The sequence below is a fragment of the Helianthus annuus genome, chromosome 10 (assembly GCF_002127325.2).
Source record: "Helianthus annuus cultivar XRQ/B chromosome 10, HanXRQr2.0-SUNRISE, whole genome shotgun sequence".
NCBI classification, from domain to species: Eukaryota; Viridiplantae; Streptophyta; class Magnoliopsida; order Asterales; family Asteraceae; genus Helianthus; species Helianthus annuus.
The window spans coordinates 176,126,153-176,149,075 of record NC_035442.2 but is presented as its reverse complement, the minus strand read 5'-3'; the positions used below and the strand labels follow the sequence as shown (position 1 = coordinate 176,149,075).

The 22,923-nt window shown below is 35.7% G+C and overlaps 2 protein-coding genes and 1 long non-coding RNA gene across 11 annotated transcripts; 1 reads left to right on the top strand and 2 right to left on the bottom strand.

The window, feature by feature from the left end:
• On the bottom strand, positions 1 to 2,577 carry LOC110883477. The gene is made up of 7 exons (XM_035978837.1): positions 2,462 to 2,577; positions 1,775 to 1,861; positions 1,611 to 1,682; positions 1,271 to 1,330; positions 994 to 1,179; positions 787 to 915; positions 1 to 261 (listed from the first exon to the last, which is right to left on the bottom strand). Exons 1-7 carry the CDS (start codon positions 2,475 to 2,477, stop codon positions 248 to 250), a joined length of 564 nt encoding a protein of 187 aa, XP_035834730.1. The 5' UTR covers positions 2,478 to 2,577; the 3' UTR covers positions 1 to 247.
• An 870-nt stretch (positions 2,578 to 3,447) lies between these two features.
• LOC110886780 lies at positions 3,448 to 7,639 on the bottom strand. Of its 9 annotated transcripts, XR_004870034.1 has the most exons (10): positions 7,150 to 7,631; positions 6,891 to 6,972; positions 6,753 to 6,794; positions 6,486 to 6,561; positions 6,307 to 6,389; positions 5,106 to 5,234; positions 4,746 to 4,866; positions 4,531 to 4,639; positions 4,244 to 4,411; positions 3,448 to 3,763 (listed from the first exon to the last, which is right to left on the bottom strand). It is a non-coding gene; the product is annotated as an uncharacterized LOC110886780 (long non-coding RNA). The 9 variants fall into 9 exon arrangements; XR_004870037.1 differs by having other exon boundaries at positions 6,638 to 6,794; positions 6,891 to 7,639; XR_004870035.1 differs by having other exon boundaries at positions 6,486 to 6,579; positions 6,891 to 7,639.
• A 9,892-nt stretch (positions 7,640 to 17,531) lies between these two features.
• LOC110886781 (DEAD-box ATP-dependent RNA helicase 37) lies at positions 17,532 to 21,890 on the top strand. Its single transcript, XM_022134621.2, has 6 exons — positions 17,532 to 18,266; positions 19,328 to 19,411; positions 19,521 to 19,763; positions 19,849 to 20,016; positions 20,101 to 20,214; positions 21,085 to 21,890. Exons 1-6 carry the CDS (start codon positions 17,682 to 17,684, stop codon positions 21,628 to 21,630), a joined length of 1,740 nt encoding a protein of 579 aa, XP_021990313.1. The 5' UTR covers positions 17,532 to 17,681; the 3' UTR covers positions 21,631 to 21,890.
• The last annotated feature ends 1,033 nt before the right edge of the window (positions 21,891 to 22,923 follow it).

The following is a 22,923-nucleotide window of genomic DNA, read 5'->3' as shown; positions in this document are numbered from 1 at the left end:
TTTGACCAAGGTTTCATGTATCTGAACATGTTTTACAAACCTAATTAAACCTAATCAAAATTACTCTACAGGATCATTTGTAGAGTAATTTTGATAGTTACTGATAATTACAAAAATATCACCGCGTTTTTTTATCTTTTCCCTTAGTTCGTACGTTTTGTACACTAAAATTATTTGTATTTATATAAGCACAGCATCAATTGCGGGTTTCCTAGATCCATTCCAACCAAGATCACTTGTAAGCGGATCAAGCCTCGATGTCTGTTAATAATAAATAAGCAAATCAATAGAAAGAATATATATAAAAATAATAATAAGAGTAAACTGCCAAAATGGTTCATGAGGTTTGGTCACTTTTGCCTCTTTAGTCCAAAACTCAAACCTTTTGAATCTGGGTCTATGTGGTTTCAACTTTGTTGCCAATTTCATCCAAAAGCAAAGTCTGGTCAGATTTTTCAGTTATCATTCAGTTTTTTTCTTTTTCCTCCCTTTTAATGAAGGGCAAAATGGTCAGATATTTTTTATTTCTTATAATAAAACGTTAAAAGACCATTTTGCCCTTCATTAAAAGGGCAGAAAAAGACATAAAAGTTGGATGTTAACTGAAAAATCTGACCAAATTTTGATTTTGATGAAAATGACAACAAAATTGAAACCACAGGGACCCAGATTCAAAAGGTTTAAGTTTTGGACTAATGTGGCAAAAAGTGATCAAACCTCAGGGAACATTTGGCAGTTTACTCTAATAATAATCAAGTTTTACAACAGAAAGGAGTTGTGTTTTACCAGAAGCATCAGGAGTAGCAGTTGGTGGTAGTGATGATGTATATGATGCTACAGGGAATGGATTCCAGGGCATGTGAAAGACAGGATCGTCGCCACGAATATAACTTAATCCAGTTTCAGCCATTCTACCTATTATTATTTAGATGATTAACTAACATTGCATTTTATCCAAACATATCTTGATCAAAGAATAATAAGAATTCATACGACTCATTCTTTTATAGGTGATTGCGTTTGGATGAGGCGGCCCGAACCTCCTCCTAACGGGTGGTGGACGTTTTGCGACGATAACCATTCGATTTCCCTCAAAGCTGAGGAAATAGCCTCCGTCCGCCGTATCATCTATCCCCATATCCATTGGGCACTCCTCCTCGTCCGCCGTATCATCCATCACTGTAGGGAAAGTGGGAATTACATAAGAAAGACACTTTTTTTTAAATATCCTAGTAACTTTTAGAATCCAAAGGTGGACTTTGGTCATTACCTGTATAATTGGGCTGCTCCACACATGGGCGCTTGGCTCCTTCCACTTGAGATTTGGTACCTATTAGTTCATCATAAACAAACAAACAAACTGTTGTTAGTAATAAATGAAGACAAATTTGATGTACAAAACATAAAGAGAGTCAAAGTAGAATAACATGCGGGGGCGGCTCCAGGGGTTTTTTGAGGGTTCCCGGGAACCCCATTGGTTTGAAAAAAATAGTGGAAACCTTATATGATTTGAAAAAAAAATTAGTGAGAATCTATCAAAAGGAACCTGGTGGAAAATATTTCTGGATCCGCCACTGACAACATGCAAACTGATGAAAATGGGTGGTTACCAGAAGAAGCAGAAGGTGCTGAGGCAGAAGTTGGAAGATCCTCATGAGGGCGCTTCCCTTTCATTTGATCAACTGTCAAGAATTAAGAACAGAAATAAGAAAGAAAGACACAAACATATATATCTTAATAATATGTTTTACAGGCGAAGCAAATCAGTGGTTACCAGCAGCAGTTGCTGCTGCTGAGGCAGAGCTGCTTTGAGTCTCAACAAGACCTTCTTCCTGCTCCCCTCCAACTTGAACTTTTCTACCTATTATTAACAGGAAAAATAAGATTGCAAATCATGTCTTGATTAACGATCGAACAAGACCACCTTATATACGAGAGAGTTTAATCTCCTAGTTACCATCCGCCCTATATAGCTTTATAACAATTTTTAAAAGTTAAAAAAAGTTTGAGTGACTTTAAGAAACAATATTGAGACTTTTCATGATTTTCTTCTAAATAACGAACGGCAAATGTAGGCTAAAACAGTAATTGAATTCAATCGGACACGCACATACGATATAAGCGATCAAGTTCCTCTAAATATCTTAATAATAACAACCCAACCAAACACGAGCTAATGCAGGTCCCCCAAAAATAAGAGTAAAATTATTAATTCACTACTTCAACTTTTGAAGAACATATATGAAAACACCATACATAGATACATACAGATGAGAATAACTGATTTAACGGTTGAAAGTGATTAAGCGGAAGAGTGATTTGCCTTGCCGATATACCAATAACATTGTACAAAAACACCAATTGCAACTGACAGCAACGAAACCCTAAAACAATAATGCATACGACATAACAATCAAATTCGTATCGTAGCGAGCGAGGAGGTGTTTAGGAGCATAAGTACCTTCGTCGGCTTCCATCGCTCTGAGAGTGAGAGAGAGAGAGAGAGAGAGATCCCGATTTGTAGTTTTAGGGTTTGTGTCTCGTGCATGGAAATTGGGGATTTCGCTAATATATGTACGTAACTTTCACTTTGCCGCCCTCTATCAAAGGGGTTTGTTTATATTATCCCTAACTTTTAGCTGTTTAGTAAAAACTAACATTAGGCCGTGGGGTATGGTGGGGCGGGGGTTGGGACTTGGGTTGGGCATTTGGTGATACGTGTCTGCGGAGCCAGCCCACTGCCGGGTTACGTGTCCGCGGGGTATGGCGGGGCGTGGGTTGGGCTTGGGATGGGTGAATATGGGGGGATGGGGGGACCAATTTGAATTTTAAATTTCAAAATTTAAAACAAACACCCGCCTGACGTGGCGGGGTGAGCAAATCAGAGTCCGCCAGCTCGCTTGGCCAAACCGCCCCACGCCCGGCTTGAAACCCAAGCCCCAAGGGCCACGCCCCAAACCCAAGCCCACCCGGGATGGTGACTTGGGCGTTTTACCCCAACCCACGCCAAAAGTCCCGACCCATACCCCACGGCCTTAGGTTGTTCAAATCCTCGTTCCAAAATACTCCGGATTTGCTCATTCCATTGAAGAGAACACTTGGTTCAGATCTGTTCAGTTTTAATATATATATATATACTAGTGGGAATGCCCGCGCGTTGCGGCGGGTGTCCCGACTAATATCAGATTTAGTTATGACGTCTATTTTGAACCACAACTCATTCCCAAAAATCACAACTGAAGCCCACATGTTGATTAAGATGGCTACACAACCAAATTAACCTAAAAGTTAAATGAAATAATAAAACATCAAATTTGATATTCAAGAGCAACTAATCAATTCAAAAGAATAATAAATCAAACCGAAAAGATCCAGTGTCATATAACGAACCCGAACCGACCCAGATGACCAGTTTTACACATCAAGCATCAACTTGAAAGATCTAGCGTCGTATACCCGTATTGGTATATTTCTAAAATAATAAAACTTACAATAAAACAAAAGATTTGTCATTCAAACAAATACACCACATTTAAAACATGATGTACAAGTTAATACGGTTACACTAAGGAATAGCAAAGTTTGAAAAAACTTGGTGGACTTTGAGGAAAGGTGCTTGTTAATCGTCCGGATTACCGAGTTGACCATAGCGCAGCCATTTGATCGCCGGGTTACCGAGTTCACCATGTAAAAATGGCTAGTTGGTTCAACTTTGATGAAGTGGTCAACCTTGTTTCCAACTCGCTAGCTTTGTGAATGGTAACTACTTCACATAAAGATCAACGGATACAAAAATTATGAAAGTACACAAACTAATTAAATAAACAAGTTCCAATTCAAGCTTGAGCTCGGCCCGAGCTCGTTCAAGCTCAGCTTGACTCGAGCTGTTGGTGTGAGTCGGTCTTTAGTAGCTCACGCAGGGCTTGGCTCATTTACACCCTAGTTGTAAGTTGCTTGACGTGTGGTCTTTAGTAGCTCACGCAGGGCTTGGCTCATTTACACCCTAGTTGTAAGTTGCTTGACGTGTACTTTATGTTAAAACTATTTGTTATATTTTAGATTCTACAATATAATTTTTTATATTTTTGTTATATTTTAGATTCTACAATATATATATATATATATATATATATATATATTTTATTTTTGGTTTTGTAGCAAGTTGTATGGTATTAGTAGTAATTAATATGGTGGTGAAATACATAATGGGTTAAAACTTCATAAAATCAAACATGTTAATTACCACACGCATTAGTGGTTCATCAAGGCATCAAGAAACAACTGATCTTGTCATTAGTAACGCATTAGTGGTTCACACAAAAGCGCTGACGGTCGGGTGGTGGTATGTGGCGTGCATAGGGTTAGGCTCGGGTGGAGACCAGGTTCGAGTCCCGTCTCGTGCCTCGCGACCCTGTTGTCGTTCAAAAAAAAAGTAAGACATTTAAGAATACTTTAGTGACTTCCCTATTCAGCATTGATTCACATAAAACAATCAAATCTACATAACACAGTAGTATACCCACTATTGACCTGCTTTACTTAAAAAGTGACCGATCCGCAAGCACCCCTCGGATTGCAAACTACTTGTTTTAGCCCCAAGCTTGCTACTTCTAGCAGAAAGTAATGATCCCCTAGACTCCTGCTTGTATAAATTAAAAATGTTAACTTACGAAACAAGTGAAACTTTAATACAAAGCAAAAAAGCTATCTGGGTAACGGGGACTGTAATGTAAGTAAGAACTCACATTTGATTGTGTTGATATTGAAGAAGCCTTAGAACCCTTATTCTGACCCCTTTTGCACCATTTTCCCAAATAGCTGTTTGTTCCATCTGGACCCAACAGTCCACCGATCAACCTTTAAACACTATTTAACATATAAAAATCCATTTTAGCTTTACTTTTTAATATGACCCCTTTGAGATGATACATAACCTAAATCAATCCATTAATAAGTAAACAGACTGAAAGCGCTAACTCTATTCTTAATGTAAAGGACTGGTTTTATAAGGTCTCCCCACAGATTGAACAGACCAAATCTAAAAAAACTTATAGAACCAACGATCGATTAGAAAAATGAATCAAATGAATATTGACAGCAATTACCTTTGTTGGCCTCAGTTGTGCATTCCCTAGTTGGTCTGTGCGAGTACCTTGGATAATCAAAATGGGTGGTTTAGGTAATGGGTTCAAATCAAAATGGGCAAATTCTCTTGGTAATGTGGACCTGCAACACTTTTTGTCCAAAAGGGTTGAAATCTTTATATATAGCTAGTGTATCAAATACAATTACGTAAAGTATAATTTTTTTTTCAATCATATAACTTAATGAATGAAACGTTTTAGGAGGTTTTATGTATCAGTATAATTTTTTTGCTCCAATTGCTCGGTCTTTAGCATCAGCATATCTTGTTAAAGCATATAAATCTCACAACCTATTTCCATTTTCCTATTTTGCCTAAAATAGGCTTCTGACCCAAAACATGAAGCATCCGACGTAAAAATAGCCGAATTGCATTTCCGTTAAAATAACCATTTGGCTCAATCCACTGCTGCACCATATGAAAGAGCATGGGCCCAATTAACATGATTCTAATTACTACCAAAAATCTCATGACCCAAGCTCCACCATTCTTCTTTTCCGATATGTTTACAGGGCGTACCTACACACCACCACTCCAAATACCAAACCATCTCAATTAAACACGCCCAAAATAATAAGCAACCCCTCTTAAATTTATCACGCATGTAATCACACTTAACCCTCACTGGTTGACTGTCATTGACCTTTTAAAAGGTTGACCAAAAAGCTTGCTCTGAAAATTTTAGTCAACCAACTTAAAAAATTTCTTTTTCCAGCCTAGCTTTTTCTAACTTGCTCTGAAATTTTAGTCGACTAACTTAAAAAAGTTTTTTTTCTAGCCTAGCCTTTTCAACACTATTGAACCAAAATTTCCAACCAAATCAGGTAGGGGTACCCAATGACGCCCCTTATCAGACCTAATCACTCGTCCAACCAACCACCAGATGAGTTATGCTCAGAATATTGGTGGTCCAAGTCAGGTGCAAACCCTAAAGAATCTATATAGGAACCCGGTCGATTAACAGGTTGAGCATAACCACCAACACCACGACTTCCCATCAGGTGCTTCAGGTTGTCCCACCCCACTAATCCCCACACTATTCATCTCTTCAAGTTTCCAAGTTGTTACACATGATCAAATGTGTAGAGCACACACACAAACATACTCACATAGAGCAAAATGAGAGATTGAAATCAAATCGCAGACATATAATTAAAACATACCATGACATCTTGCTTTGATGTTGCAGGTCCCTACACATGACTCAAGCTTATCTCTCATAGAAAATTGCTGGAAAAAATGATTGCTGAAAAAAAAAAGAAAATAACCATGATAATGTGAACATAATAATGAAAACTGCATGTAATATAGAAAACAACATGTAATATAGAAAACTGTATACCTCTCTTTTAAGAGCATGTAGACGTTTCTATCAGCAATTGCTTTCTTGTTGGCAAGCCACTGATCCCTCCAAGCATCTGCTGAAGGTAAGCAATCTGATAAACAAACTTTTGAAAACTACTCGATCGAGAACACATCGTATAGAAAACGTACACGAAATATTGCCAAAAGTACAAAAAGCTCAAACATGGAAGATCCAGTTAGGTTGTTGGCAAATCTAATAACCATTAGGTATAATCAAAACCATTTACTTGCAGTATGTACGTACCCTGTCAGTAGGCGTATAGTTTCAATCTAGACTCATGTGTTGCTGTAAGCATATAACATTTTAAACAAAGTTACAAAGATAATACAATCAAGAACATTTCCAGCAAAATGTAACATAATAATTAACAATAAGGCTTACATTCACTCTTTCAACCCTCCGCATTTCATCTTCAAGCAAAGGTAGTTGTGCAGCAGAAGTCCAACGGAGCCAATCAACATGACTGAAAAGTCCAATCGTATAATCAAAGCATCTTAATATACCAGGATTATTGTACATTCAGTAAGCACACACATACCAACTATCAATGGCTTGTAAATCTAAATTCGAATTCAATTTGAAAAAATATAATTGAAATCAAGAGCACAAACAACACTTACCTAATTTCGTGTGAACTTACCTGGAGGCATCTTCCATTTGAATCGCATACTCCAAACCCTAAATGTCATGAAACAGAGTAGATGTTCAATCCAGGTTGCTTGCGAGCAGAATAGAAGATCACCAAAACCCAAAATTACAAAAGTGATAGAAGCCCTAGCTCGCTGCACCGCCGTTGCTGGACACATTGGCTCCGCTTCCCTTCTGTGGAACCGCACATAAAGCATCTTCTTAGTGACCTTCTCATCGGCATTCAAAGTCTCCACATGCTTCTTACAGTACACAATAGCCACATCGACCTCGATTGTTTCTCCATCAGAACTTCTTAAAACGATTGTATTTGATGATCGGAATTTTTAGGATGATTGTTGGTAATGATTTTGTAACCAGAGAACCCAAATTTTGAGATTGGGGGAATTTATGAGAATAGAGGTGGCTCTCTTAAGTTATGGAAGCGTGTGTACCAGAAAAGAAGGAGAGGGGTCACGACTGTCTCTCTTACCTGGGGCTCCATTGATGAAGGAAAGCCATGAATAAATGGCGTCATAAATTTGGAGGAGATGCTTAAATTACTACAATGCCCCTACAGGCGTCTTAATTTATTGTGTACGGACTATTTTACCCTTAAAATTCCACCATAATTCCTTTGTACATGTTGCATTAAAATATGTACGTGATACAAAATTACAATCTTGTACATCACTTCTCCTTTTTATAATAGTATAGATAATTTTTAACAAAATGACTAGAGGCCTACGTTAATAATGTTTAGTCCAAGATTCAAATAAGGCTGATTTAAGTAATTAGAATTGAAGTCCAATACAAATAGTGCATTGGTAATACTCCAATGGATCCATAGAGACTTTTCTGAAGAGTTATTGACATACAATGGCACGTTTTATGTTATGAAAGAAGCCGTGACTTGTACCTTTTTTCGTATAGCTTCTTTGTATTAATTAATTAAATAGAATGTGAAACTATTTTTTTCATCAAGTTATGTGATATTTTGATTTCTTCATAAGTTTGAAGGTCCATTTTTCATGTTTAGTGAGTATTCGATTAATTTGGTTGTTAAAAAGTTATACGGCTTGAAACGGGCACACATTTTAAAAACACACATTAACTAGCAAGAAACAAGTTCAAAGAGGTAGGAGGATATTATCTAAAAATGTATTTTTATTAATTAATAAGAATTCAGTGTGTTACATTGGTTGTACATGAAACTATGGTATGCATAAATGTTTAGAGTCCGGCTAATGTACAATATTTCTTAACGTACGAGCGTACGTTGTGAAATTACGCACGTTGTAAAACTCAAAACCCTAATTACCTATGTTGAAAAGACATAATCAAGAATGTTGAAAACCATAACATGCTTCATTACATAATTATAACATGCTTAATTACCTAAGAATAACATGCGTGATTATGGTTTTTCAACATGCGTGATTAGGGTTTTGAATTTTACAACGTGCGTAATGTCACAACGTACGTTCGTACGTTAAGCAATATTGTATTTTACACTTTCACTATGTTTATCATCGTTGGTTAGCATGCTTAAGGAGCATATAATATTAGAGGTGGCAAGATGTGTGGGTCATATATGTTGGGTAGTAAAATGTTTTTATAAATAATCTACATGTTTCCCTTTTAGTTAACATCTTTTAGTTGACCCATTTGAAATACAACACAACCCAAATTATCTCATTTATAATTGAGATTATGGGCTACTTCATGAAATGTACTTTTCTTATTGAACAAATCCTGCGGATCCCAACCCCCTTTGTCCCATTCGGATCCCTATCGGGGAAATCACCACGTTGACTCACCTAAAATTTCCAAAATAAACATCTAAATTGTATACAAATAAGGTCGGACGAATAAAAGACCACACATTATAGAAGGGCATCAAGAATGGTAATGAAATGCCATGTGGCAACCAAGTCAGATTGTGGCGTGGAGACAAAAGCTCGGGTGGGAAATGGTGTGGAAGAAGAAAAAAAAAGAAAAATCAACAAATCAAAACAAACCTAAACTACACTCACCAATCAAGAGCCTCCACCTCACCCACACAATTACCCCCACGCCAGTGGAATTCCTCCTGTTCTTCCCCCACGCCAGCCACAACGCCGTGTCTACTGGGTGGTGCATGATGTACGACTTTGCGGTGGTTGACCTTCGCCTTCGCGACCAAGACGACCACATTTTTGTCCCTCACCAGTTGCGGAGGTCACACCTACTGTCGTGGAGCAGGTCGACCTAATCGATGAGGCTGAGGGCGATGATGACGTTGTGGGCGCTCCGGTCGACCGAGAGCTCCCAACACCGCAACCGTTAATTTTTCAACTTCATTTTTTCTAATAAAAAAGAATCTTTATTTTATTAGTATTATAAACATAATTTACATTAGTATTATTATTTGTATTAAACTTATTCGTATTAAGTATGTATGTATATATGAACGAGTACAATTGAACGAGTATGTTGGTTAAGTAACGTCATTTAAGATGACGGTTACTCCCGCCAAAATTAACTACCTTCAAAACCGTTCTTGTGTATTGTATATATAGGTATTACCGGCAATTATTACCGGTTACCAAGACAATTTCCTTTACACAAAATTGTCCATCGTTTGTTCTTACATTTTTGTGTTATATCGATCAATGTATTCGTATAATTCCGCTGCAAACAATTCTGATATGCAAGAAAGTGGTATCAGAGCCAGTTATTCAATCAATGACAATCTCAGGCCAACCTCTTCAATGATGCCATGTGCACAGAAGAAAGACGAGAACGAATAAGAATGGAACGTCGCTGTTACTACTGCAATATGCCTGGTCATCAAATCTCTTCATGCCAAGAGAAAGAAAAGGATGAAGAGAATCAATTACTACGACAAGCGGTTGATGCAGGAACTCAGAAAAACGCTGAGGAAGAGAACAATCATCAGATTGAAGGCCGACTGGAATTTATTGTGGAAGGAACCGAGGGAGGATATTGGTCCGATATATGGTATGTCAGTAAGTCTCTCAAACACCATTTCTCTAGTAACATAGACATGTTTAAACGCATAAAAAAATATGTCTCATGTTGAAACTGTGACTGGAGAAAACCATTTTTTTCTTCATTAGAGGCATTGGTGTGGTAGATGTTGCGTCCGGGTCTGAAAATATACGCATTCATAGTGTGTTCTACACAACAGATATAGACAGAAATGTCTTGAGTTTTGATCAGTTAATAACTCAGGGTTATATAGTAAGATTCATGGGAGAGAAATGTAAAATTTATCCCACGTTTAGCATTCCTTTAAACAACAGAAGGAATAGTAATTCAGGAATGACCAGATAAGAAGAAATAGGAGAATTAGAGAAACAGAAAGTGATAGAAAGGGGTCATGAACACGAGAAGTATAAAACTGAATTTCTAAACGAATACTTTGAGAAACTGAACATATCTACATGTGAACCGGATTGGAATATTCTAATCTTACAAGCAATGAAGTTCAATGATTTTATAGATTGTATGGCCCTGTTAGATATGCTTGAAGACGTTGATTACTTTCTTAAGTACAAACACTATCTCGAAATCACGTTTGAGAGGATGATAGAATGGTTTCTTAGAGTAAAATTAGAAATTCATTCAAGGCCACTGCCTGCTTATGCGTCAAACAATCGGAAAGTAGGATTGTTGGACCTGTATATGGCAGTGAAGAGGGAAGGTGGTCACCGGCAAATTACTGAAAATGGTATGTGAGCAATGATAGCGAAGGATACGGGTTTCGAATATGAAGATGGTGAATACATGCGTCTGATTTATGCTATGTATCTGGATGTACTTGTATACTACTACAAGATCAAGGTAACACAGGAAAGGGCAATCAGAAAGGAGGATGAGAAAACAGTAGATCCCAGACAAAGCAAGAGTGATGGAGATAAAGAAGTAATAACAGATGAAGTTCAAACGGAGACAGCCGAATGTTCAACTAGTACCGGAGCAGTAGAGAAGGAAGTCACTCATTATGCATTATTTACAAATCAAACAGGTAGAGTTAGCGGGTTACAAGAGCAGTCAGAAGCGATTCAGGATATAGCTGAAGATCACTATGTTTACTATGGAGGTAGTGATTGGCATGGTCTCAAGAAACTTCAAAGGAAGAGATTCGATTTCTCAAGGGCAAAGAAAGCCGTAAACGAAGCACATAACAGCGTACTCAAGAACTCTCTTAAACCAAATTATGTTTAGGGGAAAGTATTAGTATTATAAACATAATTTACATTAGTATTATTATTATTTGTATTAAACTTATTCGTATTAAGTATGTATGTATATATGAACGAGTACAATTGAACGGGTATGTTGGTTAAGTAACGTCATTTAAGATGACGGTTACTCCCGCCAAAATTAACTACCTTCATAACCGTTCTTGTGTATTGTATATATAGGTATTACCGGCAATTATTACCGGTTACCAAGACAATTTCCTTTACACAAAATTGTCCATCGTTTGTTCTTACATTTTCGTGTTATATCGATCAAATGTATTCGTATAATTCCGCTGCAAACAATTCTGATATGCAAGATATTTAAGATTTAAACAGCTAATACAACACTTTGATATGAAATAGCAACAAAATGGCAAAATGGTGTGCATTCATCTTTCTTGTATTTTGTCATCCAAAATGGGTGTTGAGTCAGTGTTGAGTGTTAAGTGTTGACCCTATACTACCTCTTTTAAAACATGGTCAGATTTGAACTCTTTTTTTTTTTTTTTTTTTTAGTATTATCAGTTGATGAATTTTTTATCATTGTAATTAGTAATACATTAGAATTAAAAAAAAACATTACAATTAAAATAATAGTGTGTTTTATATAACGAGAATTATCAAAATTTAAGTATTTTAATACTCTTTTAGGCTGGATGGTGTGATTAGAGCCCCTAGGGATATGAGCCTCTAGGGAGGTTATTAATTAATTGGGTAATGATGAGTTAGGGGTTTTATGATTACGGACGTTAGTGATATCAGGCCACGTAAGCGACACGTATGATCCATGGTGTGGATGGAACCCCCTTTAATTTGCATGGTGTGGATGGAGCCCCTTATTAAACTAAATAAAAAAAAGGATTTCATTGAATTAAATCTAGTGGGCCCCACCTTAACCTTTCATTTTTGGCGTTAACATGATGGAGCCCCTTGTATAGCGCCCCCCTTTAAATCTCTGGGTGTGAAGGTATAGCGCCCCGAGGCGCTATAGTTGATGACTTGGCCTGGGTGGCGCCCCCACACCCTCCAGCATTAGAGAATTGTTATATGTCCGGTTCAAGCAAATACAATCAAGAGTTATATTCTCTATAATAAAGCCCCTTTGTACGCATTATACGACACGTGTCATGCCACGTCACACAGGGCTTTATGGGACGTTATATCACTAGAGGCCGTAGTCATAAAGCCACTACCTCATCATTACTCAATTAATTAATAACCTCTTCAATTATACATATGTATATCTGGGTTTTAAAAAGCGCGCCTGATGCGCGCCTAGACGCGAGGCGCATCAAGGCGCAAGCCTTGGCGCCTTAGGTAGCCCGAGGCGCCCTTTTTACAAAAAAAAAAACCCAAAAAAGCGCATTTTTAGAGGTTTTTCTGGCCTCATGAGCGCGCCACATGTACATAGGGTGTTTTATGATGTTTTTAAGCATCAAACGGTTGTACAATAGGTTTTTTAGCTTGTACTTATCGGTAAATCATATATAAATCTTATCATATCTATAATTTGGATAAGAGATGCTAAAAACCTATAGGATATATATAAAAAATTATATAATCACTTTGCGCCTCGGGTATGAAAAGCCCACCGCTTTTGCGCTTCGCGTCTTGGTTTTAGACCTCGTCGCTTTTGTGCGCCTCTCGATTTTTAAAACCAAGACATATATATGTGTATATATGTGTGAGTGGGGGGAAATGTTTGCAAATCCTTCATGCCGCTATTTGTATAACGCTGCATCCAAGACTTGGCTCCATACCGCCTGTCGTGGTGTGGCGGGCGCTATTGGGCTCTATAGCCCAAAAAAAACCCCACATGGCGTCCCACTACACTCGACCTAATGTGTCTCTCTAAGTTTGGTAGAGATTATCATTACGAACGTCTCACTAACATACGGGTAATCCTCACCCAAATTTTCTCTCCTTCAAGGTTGAGATAGCCTTTGCTTCTCTCTTACGTCAGACTTGAAATATATCGTTAGTACATCAAGATTACAAATGGTGAAGCATGTGTGTTCAACTATTTCTGATGAATGATTTAAATTCGAGTTATTTCAAAGAATAACACTTGTATATATTTAGCTCGTAGAAGCTTTAGATCTTCTCTCACTTAATAATATTGAGTTTTGATACGAATCAATAAACTAACTAAATAGTATTAAGTGTATTGTGCGAATGGTTGAAAACTATTTGTTTGGATATCCAAGGATGAAATAGAGTGATAGACAACAAAAATATATCTAGAATTCGTATCATCTATCGACCATGTCCCTTATGCGTTGTTTTGTCTCACAAAAATAGATTCGTTAAATAATGTCTAAAACACTGATTTTGACTCGTTAAACAAGCTTAAACCATAGCAAATCAATGATATTGATTTGAAATTGTATTAGGCAAGGGAGATGGAAAACTATTTAAATATTAATCGTCTTTTCTCATAAATTCCATTTGGTCATTGTCTATTTTCACTTTCAAAGAGTATTACTCGTTTTGTTTGAACCAAAAATGGTTTGACTTGTTAGACGTTTGAATATATACCCCTTTAAGGAAGATTCTCTCTCTCCTTTTGTTTTTGATAAAAGGTTTAATAGAAGTATTTTTGTAGAAATCATTTGAGTTCATAATATCATTTGTTACAAACTTTTGTGTTCAACGGGTTTTACTCTCGAGATCATATTATATCTTTTTCTCGTGTTTGTTTATTTAAAACCTAAACAAACAATTCAAGAACATAAACGAGCACAAACGAAAATTAACAAACAAACTTAAACGAACATAAATGAACAAACTTAAACGAACAAAAATGAACATAATTAACAAACATAAACGAACATAAATTAACATTAATGAACACAAACGAACCTCCTTTTATGTTTATATTTACATAAACATAACTCCTTATGTATTTATTAAGATTCTCTTTTATATTTAGGATTATTAGATTTTAATAATACAAAGTTTGATCTATTGGCCGATAATAATCTCAACTTTAAAAATCCCCCCCAACGATCCCAACTTCTAAGAATTTGGCCCCCATTGATTCTTTTATAACATATAAGTGGTCTTCTCAAAAGATTTAAGTGCGCATGCAGCCTTCTTAATTGAATTAAGTGCATCTACAGTTTGAAAGTGATCGACGTGGACCACATTCTTACAAGTTGAGATCGCTGAAGGTAATTTTTAGAGTTTGAATTATTATTGGCCAACATATGAAACTTAGGATTATTAAATCCAATAACCCTTGTAATAATTTTTATATAAACATAATATTTATATAATATAACTCCTTATGTATTTATTAAAATTAAAAGGAATAAACATAAACAAACGTCAATAAATGTAAACAAACATATGTTCACAATCAAAATGTGTGTTTATGTTCGCCTATTTAACTAAATGAACAAAAAAAATTGTTCATACTCGTTTGTTTATTAAATAAACGAACTTTTCGTTAAACGATTTACGAATAGTTCATGAACGTTCTAGTTCTTTTCATGCCTAAAAGTGAGATAGGGGGAGCCATTTAATGACAATATAAGCAAACCGGTGCGTTGCGAAAACATAGGAGATCACAAGAGACGGAGTGAACCATATTCGTGATAAAAATGCAAGTTAATCTTTAGATGCTTGGTACAATGATAAAAGACGAAACTATTAACGAGTACGTATCACCAAATTTGTCATTAAACAAGTTATTAGAAGGTAACAAATATTTAAAATTGAAAATCAGAATAAATAATTAGTTATATTTCAACCCGTATTTAAAAAAAAAAAACAATAAGGATAATACATAATACAATTTTATAAGGGCAAATACCATAAAAAACCAATATACTTTCTATTTTTTCTCACAAAAGTCTCTCAACTTTTTTTTTTTTTTGCATATAAAAGTCCCTTAACTTGTTAAATTTGAACATTATTTTAAAAAAAGAGAACTGGTAACCAGTTGTCCCGGTAGTTTTTGTTACGTGAATACTTTTTTACTGTGGCTTTAAAAAAAAATAAAAGGAATGTATTTCACGTGATAAACCCTAGCAACTGAAACGTCAAAGAAGGAGGAGATAATTGACATCAACGTTCTTTTAATCCACGTTGCTTGATTAACATCATGTTTTAATTCCACGTAGCATGATACTCAATTTCTTATTTTTTTTCTTGTTTTATCTTACGTGATATGAAATTGTTTTTAGAAGCCACCATGAAAATGGATGATGCCATCAGTGTTAGACAAAATCACCGTTTAATATTGTCCTCATAATTGTTTAGAATTTATTTTTGTGGATGTTGATGGAGTCAATGATTTTTGTAGGATGGAGTTATATTCGAATGAAGAAGATGATGATTTTAGTGATGCTACTTATGAAGCAAGTACTGAAGAAGAGGAATTGTAAGATTCGTTGCCATTAGATCTTGAAGATGAGGATTTTGTTTCTATTTTAAATAGGACAAACGGTGATCCTTTTAAAAAATAACTTAGTTACGAGAATATGCGGCCGCATTATGGTAATGATGTTGACAACGATGTTGGTGAGACTTTAGTCGAGGGTGACGATGATCTAAACATTGACGAGCCTTCATGGAATTTGATTGTGATTGTAATTGAAACCGGATTATTAAATGCTAGTGAAGAAATTGATCAAGATCTTGTGAAATATTGAACTAGTAATTTATGATAGATTGATTTCAATATGTGATTGTGATGTGTTAAAGCGTAATGTATCAATGGATATTCAACACATGTTGCCCTAGATTATGCATTGATGATGGTCACGTTTTTAGTATTTGAATTTAACATTAATAAACTACAGATAACATATTATTTACTTTTAAAAAAAATATTTGTAAATTGTAAACGAGATATAATTATCAAATTAGTATTTGTAGTACATGGTTTTGATCACATGTGTGTATTTCAATGTTGTTAAACCGGACCAAAACCTGTTTAATCGGAACCAGACCCTTAGCCAGTTTGGTTTGCATGGGTTGAACCGTTGAACCAACTCTTTTTATCTTTTTTTTTTTTTGCCAAAATATCATTTTAAAGATTATAAGATTTGAATTAAAAGGACATTTTTTTTAAAGAGGAGCTTATTTGATTTAGCAAAAAGATACTTATGTACCTCTTCCAAAAATATCTTTCCATTATTTTGCCTAGAACAAAAGTATTTCGTTAATTAATATAGAAACAACAAATACAATATTATCTTGAGAAAACAATAAATAACGTAACAATATAGTATTCAAATTTTGTATAACATATAAATACCTTTTAAAATTATGTATTGCATCATCATGTATATATGTTTAGCTCAACCAAATAGACCAACAAAATCAGCAGGGTGGTCGGTTTAGTACTCATCCCATATTCAAAATATTGGTATATGTATAGTCTAGAGGTTCGTACGGTTAGGTTCGGTTCAATTATTAGCATTATCCGTAATCGTAACCGAAGTCATCGGATAATCAGTTCGGTTAATTCGGTTAGCTTGTCAGTTTTCGGTTCGGTTAATAACCAAATTAAACAAGGACTAAATTTTCTGCTTAGAATTATATGTACTAGATGTATAAATACGTGAAATACAGGTATAAGTACATGAAATGAAAATATAAAATATGAAATACATGAAACTGAGGTATAAAACAAGAAATATATGAAAATATAAATGATTTCGTTCAGTTAATTTCGGTTAACCGATGATAAAAAAAATAACCGATAACCAACTTTCGATTAAACCGATAACCGATAACCTTGGGCTTATAGCTCAGTGGTTATGGAAATGAAGGAAAGACTCCTGGCCGAATGGTCTCGAGTTCGATTCCTGATCCACACGGGTTTTACCGGCTCTGCATTGTCGTACCCTCGAGCGGGTGCATGGTCGGGTTTTCCCCAGAACTGGTGGCATGGTTGGCTTGAGGCTTCGTGGGTGCAGGTTAGGCTGCCACGGGCTACCTTTCAGCAAATGAATACCACGTAAAGAGTACACGGCGATTCTTACGTTGAACGTTAAAAAAAAATAACAGAGAAATACAAAACTTTTTACAAAAACATAAAAATCCCAAAGATATTTTACAATTAAGGGCGATTGGACTCCACGCACCAATAGAAACATGCCACCCACCCCCACCCCCTTTATAACCCCCACCGTCACCGGAGTTTTCTCTCTCTCTCTCTCCTCCGCCATGAAAACCACCTCATCACCTCCCCCTTAATTAGGGTTTGTCATCTCCACCCCTTTTAACCTCCACAGTCCTCTTCATTTCTCCACCATTTCAATCCAATATCCACGTCATCATGTCATACTCCTACGGTCAAAAACCCCCACGTCAACCGGGTCGACCCACCTACCTCCCACCCTACCAACGACCCACCCACATTCCCGATCAAACCAGTTCTAGAATCGGTGTACGACAACACAACTATCATCATCGAACAAACCCTAACCAGTACGACACCGTTTTACAAAACTTTAACCAAATGAAACTTACTGAACATGAACAACAAGAAACCACCAACACGGGTATCAATTTCGACGCGTATGAAGACATACCCGTCGAGATAACCGGGTCGGACGTACCCAAACCCGTTAACACCTTCTCCGAAATCGATTTGGGGCACGTGCTTAATGATAATATCAAAAACCGGTGTAAGTATGTGAAACCGACGCCCATACAACGTCATGCGATTCCGGTAGCTTTAGCTGGTCGTGACTTGATGGCGTGTGCTCAGACCGGGTCCGGTAAAACGGCGGCGTTTTGTTTTCCGATTATTAGTGGGGTCATGAAAACGACGTCGTCTCTGCCGTCGTACGGTCGTCGGGAGACTGTTGCGTTTCCTCTTGCTCTTGTTTTGTCTCCCACTAGAGAACTTTGCTGTCAGGTGATTATTATTGTTCTTTAAACGCCGTCGTTTTCTTATATTATTATTATTTTTTTTATTATTATTTTATATTTGTTTTTGTTATTTTTTTTATATTTACAAGCTAATGTTCATAACATGGTTAATAACTTCAGGGTAATTTTGTAAAATTTGTAGATGTAATGTAATTTGTTGTTGTATAATATTAATATTTGTATTTTTTGAAGAACATTTTTGATAAATTTATTTTGTTACATTTGTAAGTGTAATTTGCTGTAGTATGATATTAATATTTGTATTATTATTGTGTTAAATTTTTGAAGAACATGGTTCATAACCTTATTTTGTTACATTTATAGGTGTAATTTGTTGTAGTATAATTATAATATTAATATTAATATCAATATCAATATTTGTATTTGTGTTTTGTCAGATTTTTGAAGAAATTGGTTCATAACCTTATTTTTGTTGGTGTAATTTTTTGTAGTATAATATAATATCAATGTTTGTATTATTTTGTTGTTAGATTTTTGAAGAACATGGTTAATAACTTTATTTTGTTACATTTGTAACTTGTAAGTGTAATTTGCTGTAGTATAATATTAATATTTTTTTTTCTTATTTTGTTAGATTTTTGAAGAAAATGGTTAGTAACTTTATTTTGTTACATTTTTAGATGTAATTTCTTGTAGTATAATATTAATGTTTGTTTTCTTATTTTGTTAGATTTTTGAATAACATGGTTAACAACTTTATTTTGTTACATTTTTAGATGTAATTTCTTGTAGTATAATATTAATATTTGTTTTTATATTTTGATTGATTTTTGAAGAACATGGTTAATAACTTTATTTTGTAACATTTGTAGGTGTAATTTGTTGTAGTATAGTATAATATTAATATTTTTATTATTATGTTGTTAGATTTTTGAAGAATATTATAGTATAATATATTAATATTAATATTTGTATTATTATGTTGTTAGATTTTTGAAGAACCTGGTTCATAACTTTATTTTGTTACAACTTGTAGGTTTAATATGATGTATAATATTAATATTTGTATTATTATTATTTTGTTAGATTTTTGAAGAAGCTAAGAAATTCTGCTTTCAAACTGGTGTGAAAGTTGCTGTTGTTTATGGTGGTGCACCAGTTTATCCTCAGGTTTATATACTCTTTCAACTTTTAACAAGCTGCAAACCCTAGTTTTTTTTTTTTTTTTTTTTTTGCTAATTATGATTATGGATATTTTAACTGAATAATGGTGGTGTAGTTGAGGAATTTAGAAAGGGGTGTGGACATTTTAGTTGCTACACCAGGAAGATTAACCGACATGATCGAAAGATCAAAAGTTTCGCTTGCGAAAATCAAGTATTTGGCTCTAGACGAAGCCGATCGAATGCTGGATATGGGATTTGAACCCCAAATCAGAAAGATTGTCGAGCGTTTGGATATGCCGCCTTGTGGTCGTCGACAAACAATGCTGTTTAGCGCAACTTTTCCGACTGAGATTCAAGTTAGTCATATGAAACATGTTTGGTTAATAGAATTATTAAAGACTGTTTGTTTATATAAATAATGTAATTATGTTTTGAATGCAGAGGATGGCGTCCGATTTTCTTAAGAACTACATATTTCTGTCCGTCGGTCGAGTTGGTTCCAGTACTGATTTGATCCTGCAAAAGATTGTGTTTGTTGAGGATTCGGAGAAACGTGACTATTTACGCAATCTTCTTCATGATCAGAAAGCAAAAGGAAATCTGGGGAAGGTATTTACGCGATCGACTTCATTTTCTTTCGAATATGCTTAACTAATTTTCTAAGCTGTTTTTTTTTTTTGAATCTTGATTCAGAATGCATTGACTTTAATCTTTGTGGAGACTAAACGAAGCGCGGATTCTTTAGAAAATTGGCTATGCAGGATGGGTTTCCCCGCTACCGCAATCCATGGAGACAAAGTCCAATTTGTAAGATCAGTTATTCATTTTCTCTCTTTGATAGTTAAATTGCAAACTATGTAGTTAATATATATCGGTGATATATCGGTTTTTGGCCCCTAGTGAGATCTCGGTGGAAAATATTGGTACCGATATTATCGGCGATATTGACCGATATATCATCAGTTTTCCCGATATCAGTACCTTTCTTCTTAGTTCTAGCATTCGTCTTTCAATTATTAGTGTTTTAAGTCTTAATTGTTAATTGTTAGACCACCCGTAGTGGTTAAGAAAAATAATGCCCCCACCATGGGGGCATTATCCGACATGTGTCATCCCAGTCAGCATGGGGCGTTATTGCAAAAGTGGCGTAGTGGGAATAATGCTCAAATAATGCCCCTTCCAATCATTAAAACGGATTAAAAAAAAAGAAACTTATTTAAAAATGCTGTTTGGTCAGTACGTGCCATCCCACTTGGACCACTAATGCCCCTTCCCATTGGTCAGTCAAATTGGACCACTTGTTTGTTGGGCGTTTTATTTATAACGCTGCTTAACTTTTTTTCAAAAAAATTTCCAAATAACGCCCTATGTAATGGGAGGGGAGGCGTTTTGGGCGTTTTTTTGAATTTAAAAAAAAAAAAACCGCCCCACTACACACGATCTTAGTGTTAAATGTCAGTGTTTTAAGTCTTAATTAGTTCCTACTTGCTACTAGTTTTAGTGCTTGTTAATTTGTTAATGGTAGGAGATGATACGGAATTTTTAGTGTTAAATACTTAAATCACTATATATATAAATTCAGCATAATATTAACATTACCGATTTCTCAATTTTACCGCATTAACTACTTAGGTTAAATCGCAAATTAACGTGTTTTGGAATGCTAAATTACTGCAGGAAAGGGAAAGAGCCTTGCGGTCGTTTAAAAATGGTGCAACTCCAATTTTGGTGGCTACTGATGTTGCGTCAAGAGGACTGGATATCCCTCGGGTTGCTCACGTGATAAATTTTGATCTGCCACGGGACATTGACAGTTATGTTCATAGGATTGGGAGAACCGGCCGGGCTGGTAAATCTGGTCTAGCAACTGCTTTTTTCAATGCTAAGAACTCAATCGTTGCTAAACCGATTTCTGAGCTTATGAAAGAAGCTCATCAGGATGCACCGGGATGGCTTGATCAGTACGCTGAAAGTCATTCGTCTTCTAGCGATTATCGTCGTGGTTCTAGCAAATTTGGCGGTCGGGATTTCAGGAGTGGTAATGATGGTTCGTATGGGAATGAAGATTATGGCACGACTGCAGCATACGGTGGGAATGCAGATTATGGTGGTACTTCTTATGGCGGTTATGACGATTATGCTCCGCCGATTGTGGCTGCGGGCGTTTCTGATTCGTATGGTGGTTTTGGCGGCGGTGGTGGTGGATATAGTGGTTGGGACTAAAAGTAATTTGACAGTCGTTGTGCCACTCTCTTATGAGCTATGACTTGAAGAAATGGTTATATATTTTGGTTTAGGTTTAATTAACTTTTTGCTAACAAAAATGAAGATTGGGGGTGGGTGGTATAGGTGATATTATATAGATGGTTTATTAAGCTACATTTTACATTTTGATGAGTTGACTTTTGGGTTGAAGTAACATATGTAAAGCTTGAACAAGCATATGATGATGATCTTAAAATTGATGTTTCTTTTGGCTATTATGGCATATGACCACATGTTGCTTATAATATATATATCTTGTTCTTTCTTTGTTATGAGTTTTTTTTTTTTTTCTGTTTGATTGGTGGTGGGTTACGCCTTTATTGTGTTGGTTGACTAAAAAATGATATTAGTAGGAAAATGATATATTTATAAATGAAATGAATTAAGAAATTGTATCTACTAAATGTATACTTTTGGGTGACTTTTAGTAGGTTTAAACTGAGACATTTATAAGTAAACGGATCGAATTTGTCACCTCTAGATGCAATTTAATTGATTTGTAAGAGGAGTTTTTACATGGGCTGTGAGTCGTTTTCAGTAATTCTAGCGGGTAGGTTGTAGGTGCTTATGGTAAGGCTAATTCCAACAACACCACCTACTCATACGGGTAGGTCGTAGCTGTCACACCCCGATATTTTCACGTATTACCGGTGGGCCCGGTGAGGAGTATCGTGACATAGTTGATATCATCATAGTCAATAGTCACAGTTCAATGTACAGCGGAAGTGTAAAAGTAATAATATTACAAACCGAATGAAAGTATCATGAGTATTACAAACGGAATGCAAAAGGATCCACAGGCGGATCAAAACATAGGAAAAATATTGTTCAACAGATTTTTAAGTGACAAAGCTTGCAAGACTTCATTATTTATTCACTCAGGAGTAGCCAGCCTAGTTCGCATACTACCTGCACTTAACCTTTTGGAAAATACGTCAGTTTACACTGGTAAATACAATTAACCGACACTTTTGAAAATGTTTATTAAAATTGATTTAAATGCACAAGGCACAAATAATCTTTTATAACTTGGGATAATTATTTAAAAATAATATTGTAAAAGAATTATATGTTTATTATACGTTCAGTAGCCCGGATTGAATACCGGGTTAAAGATTAATAGACACACCACATAATATAACCTACGGCGAGTTATTCTCGAACATGGAGGTATATCATTTTACATACGCACCGGCAGGTGTATGCCTACACTCCGTGCTTAAGTCGTAGCCATTTCAATGAATGAGCCGA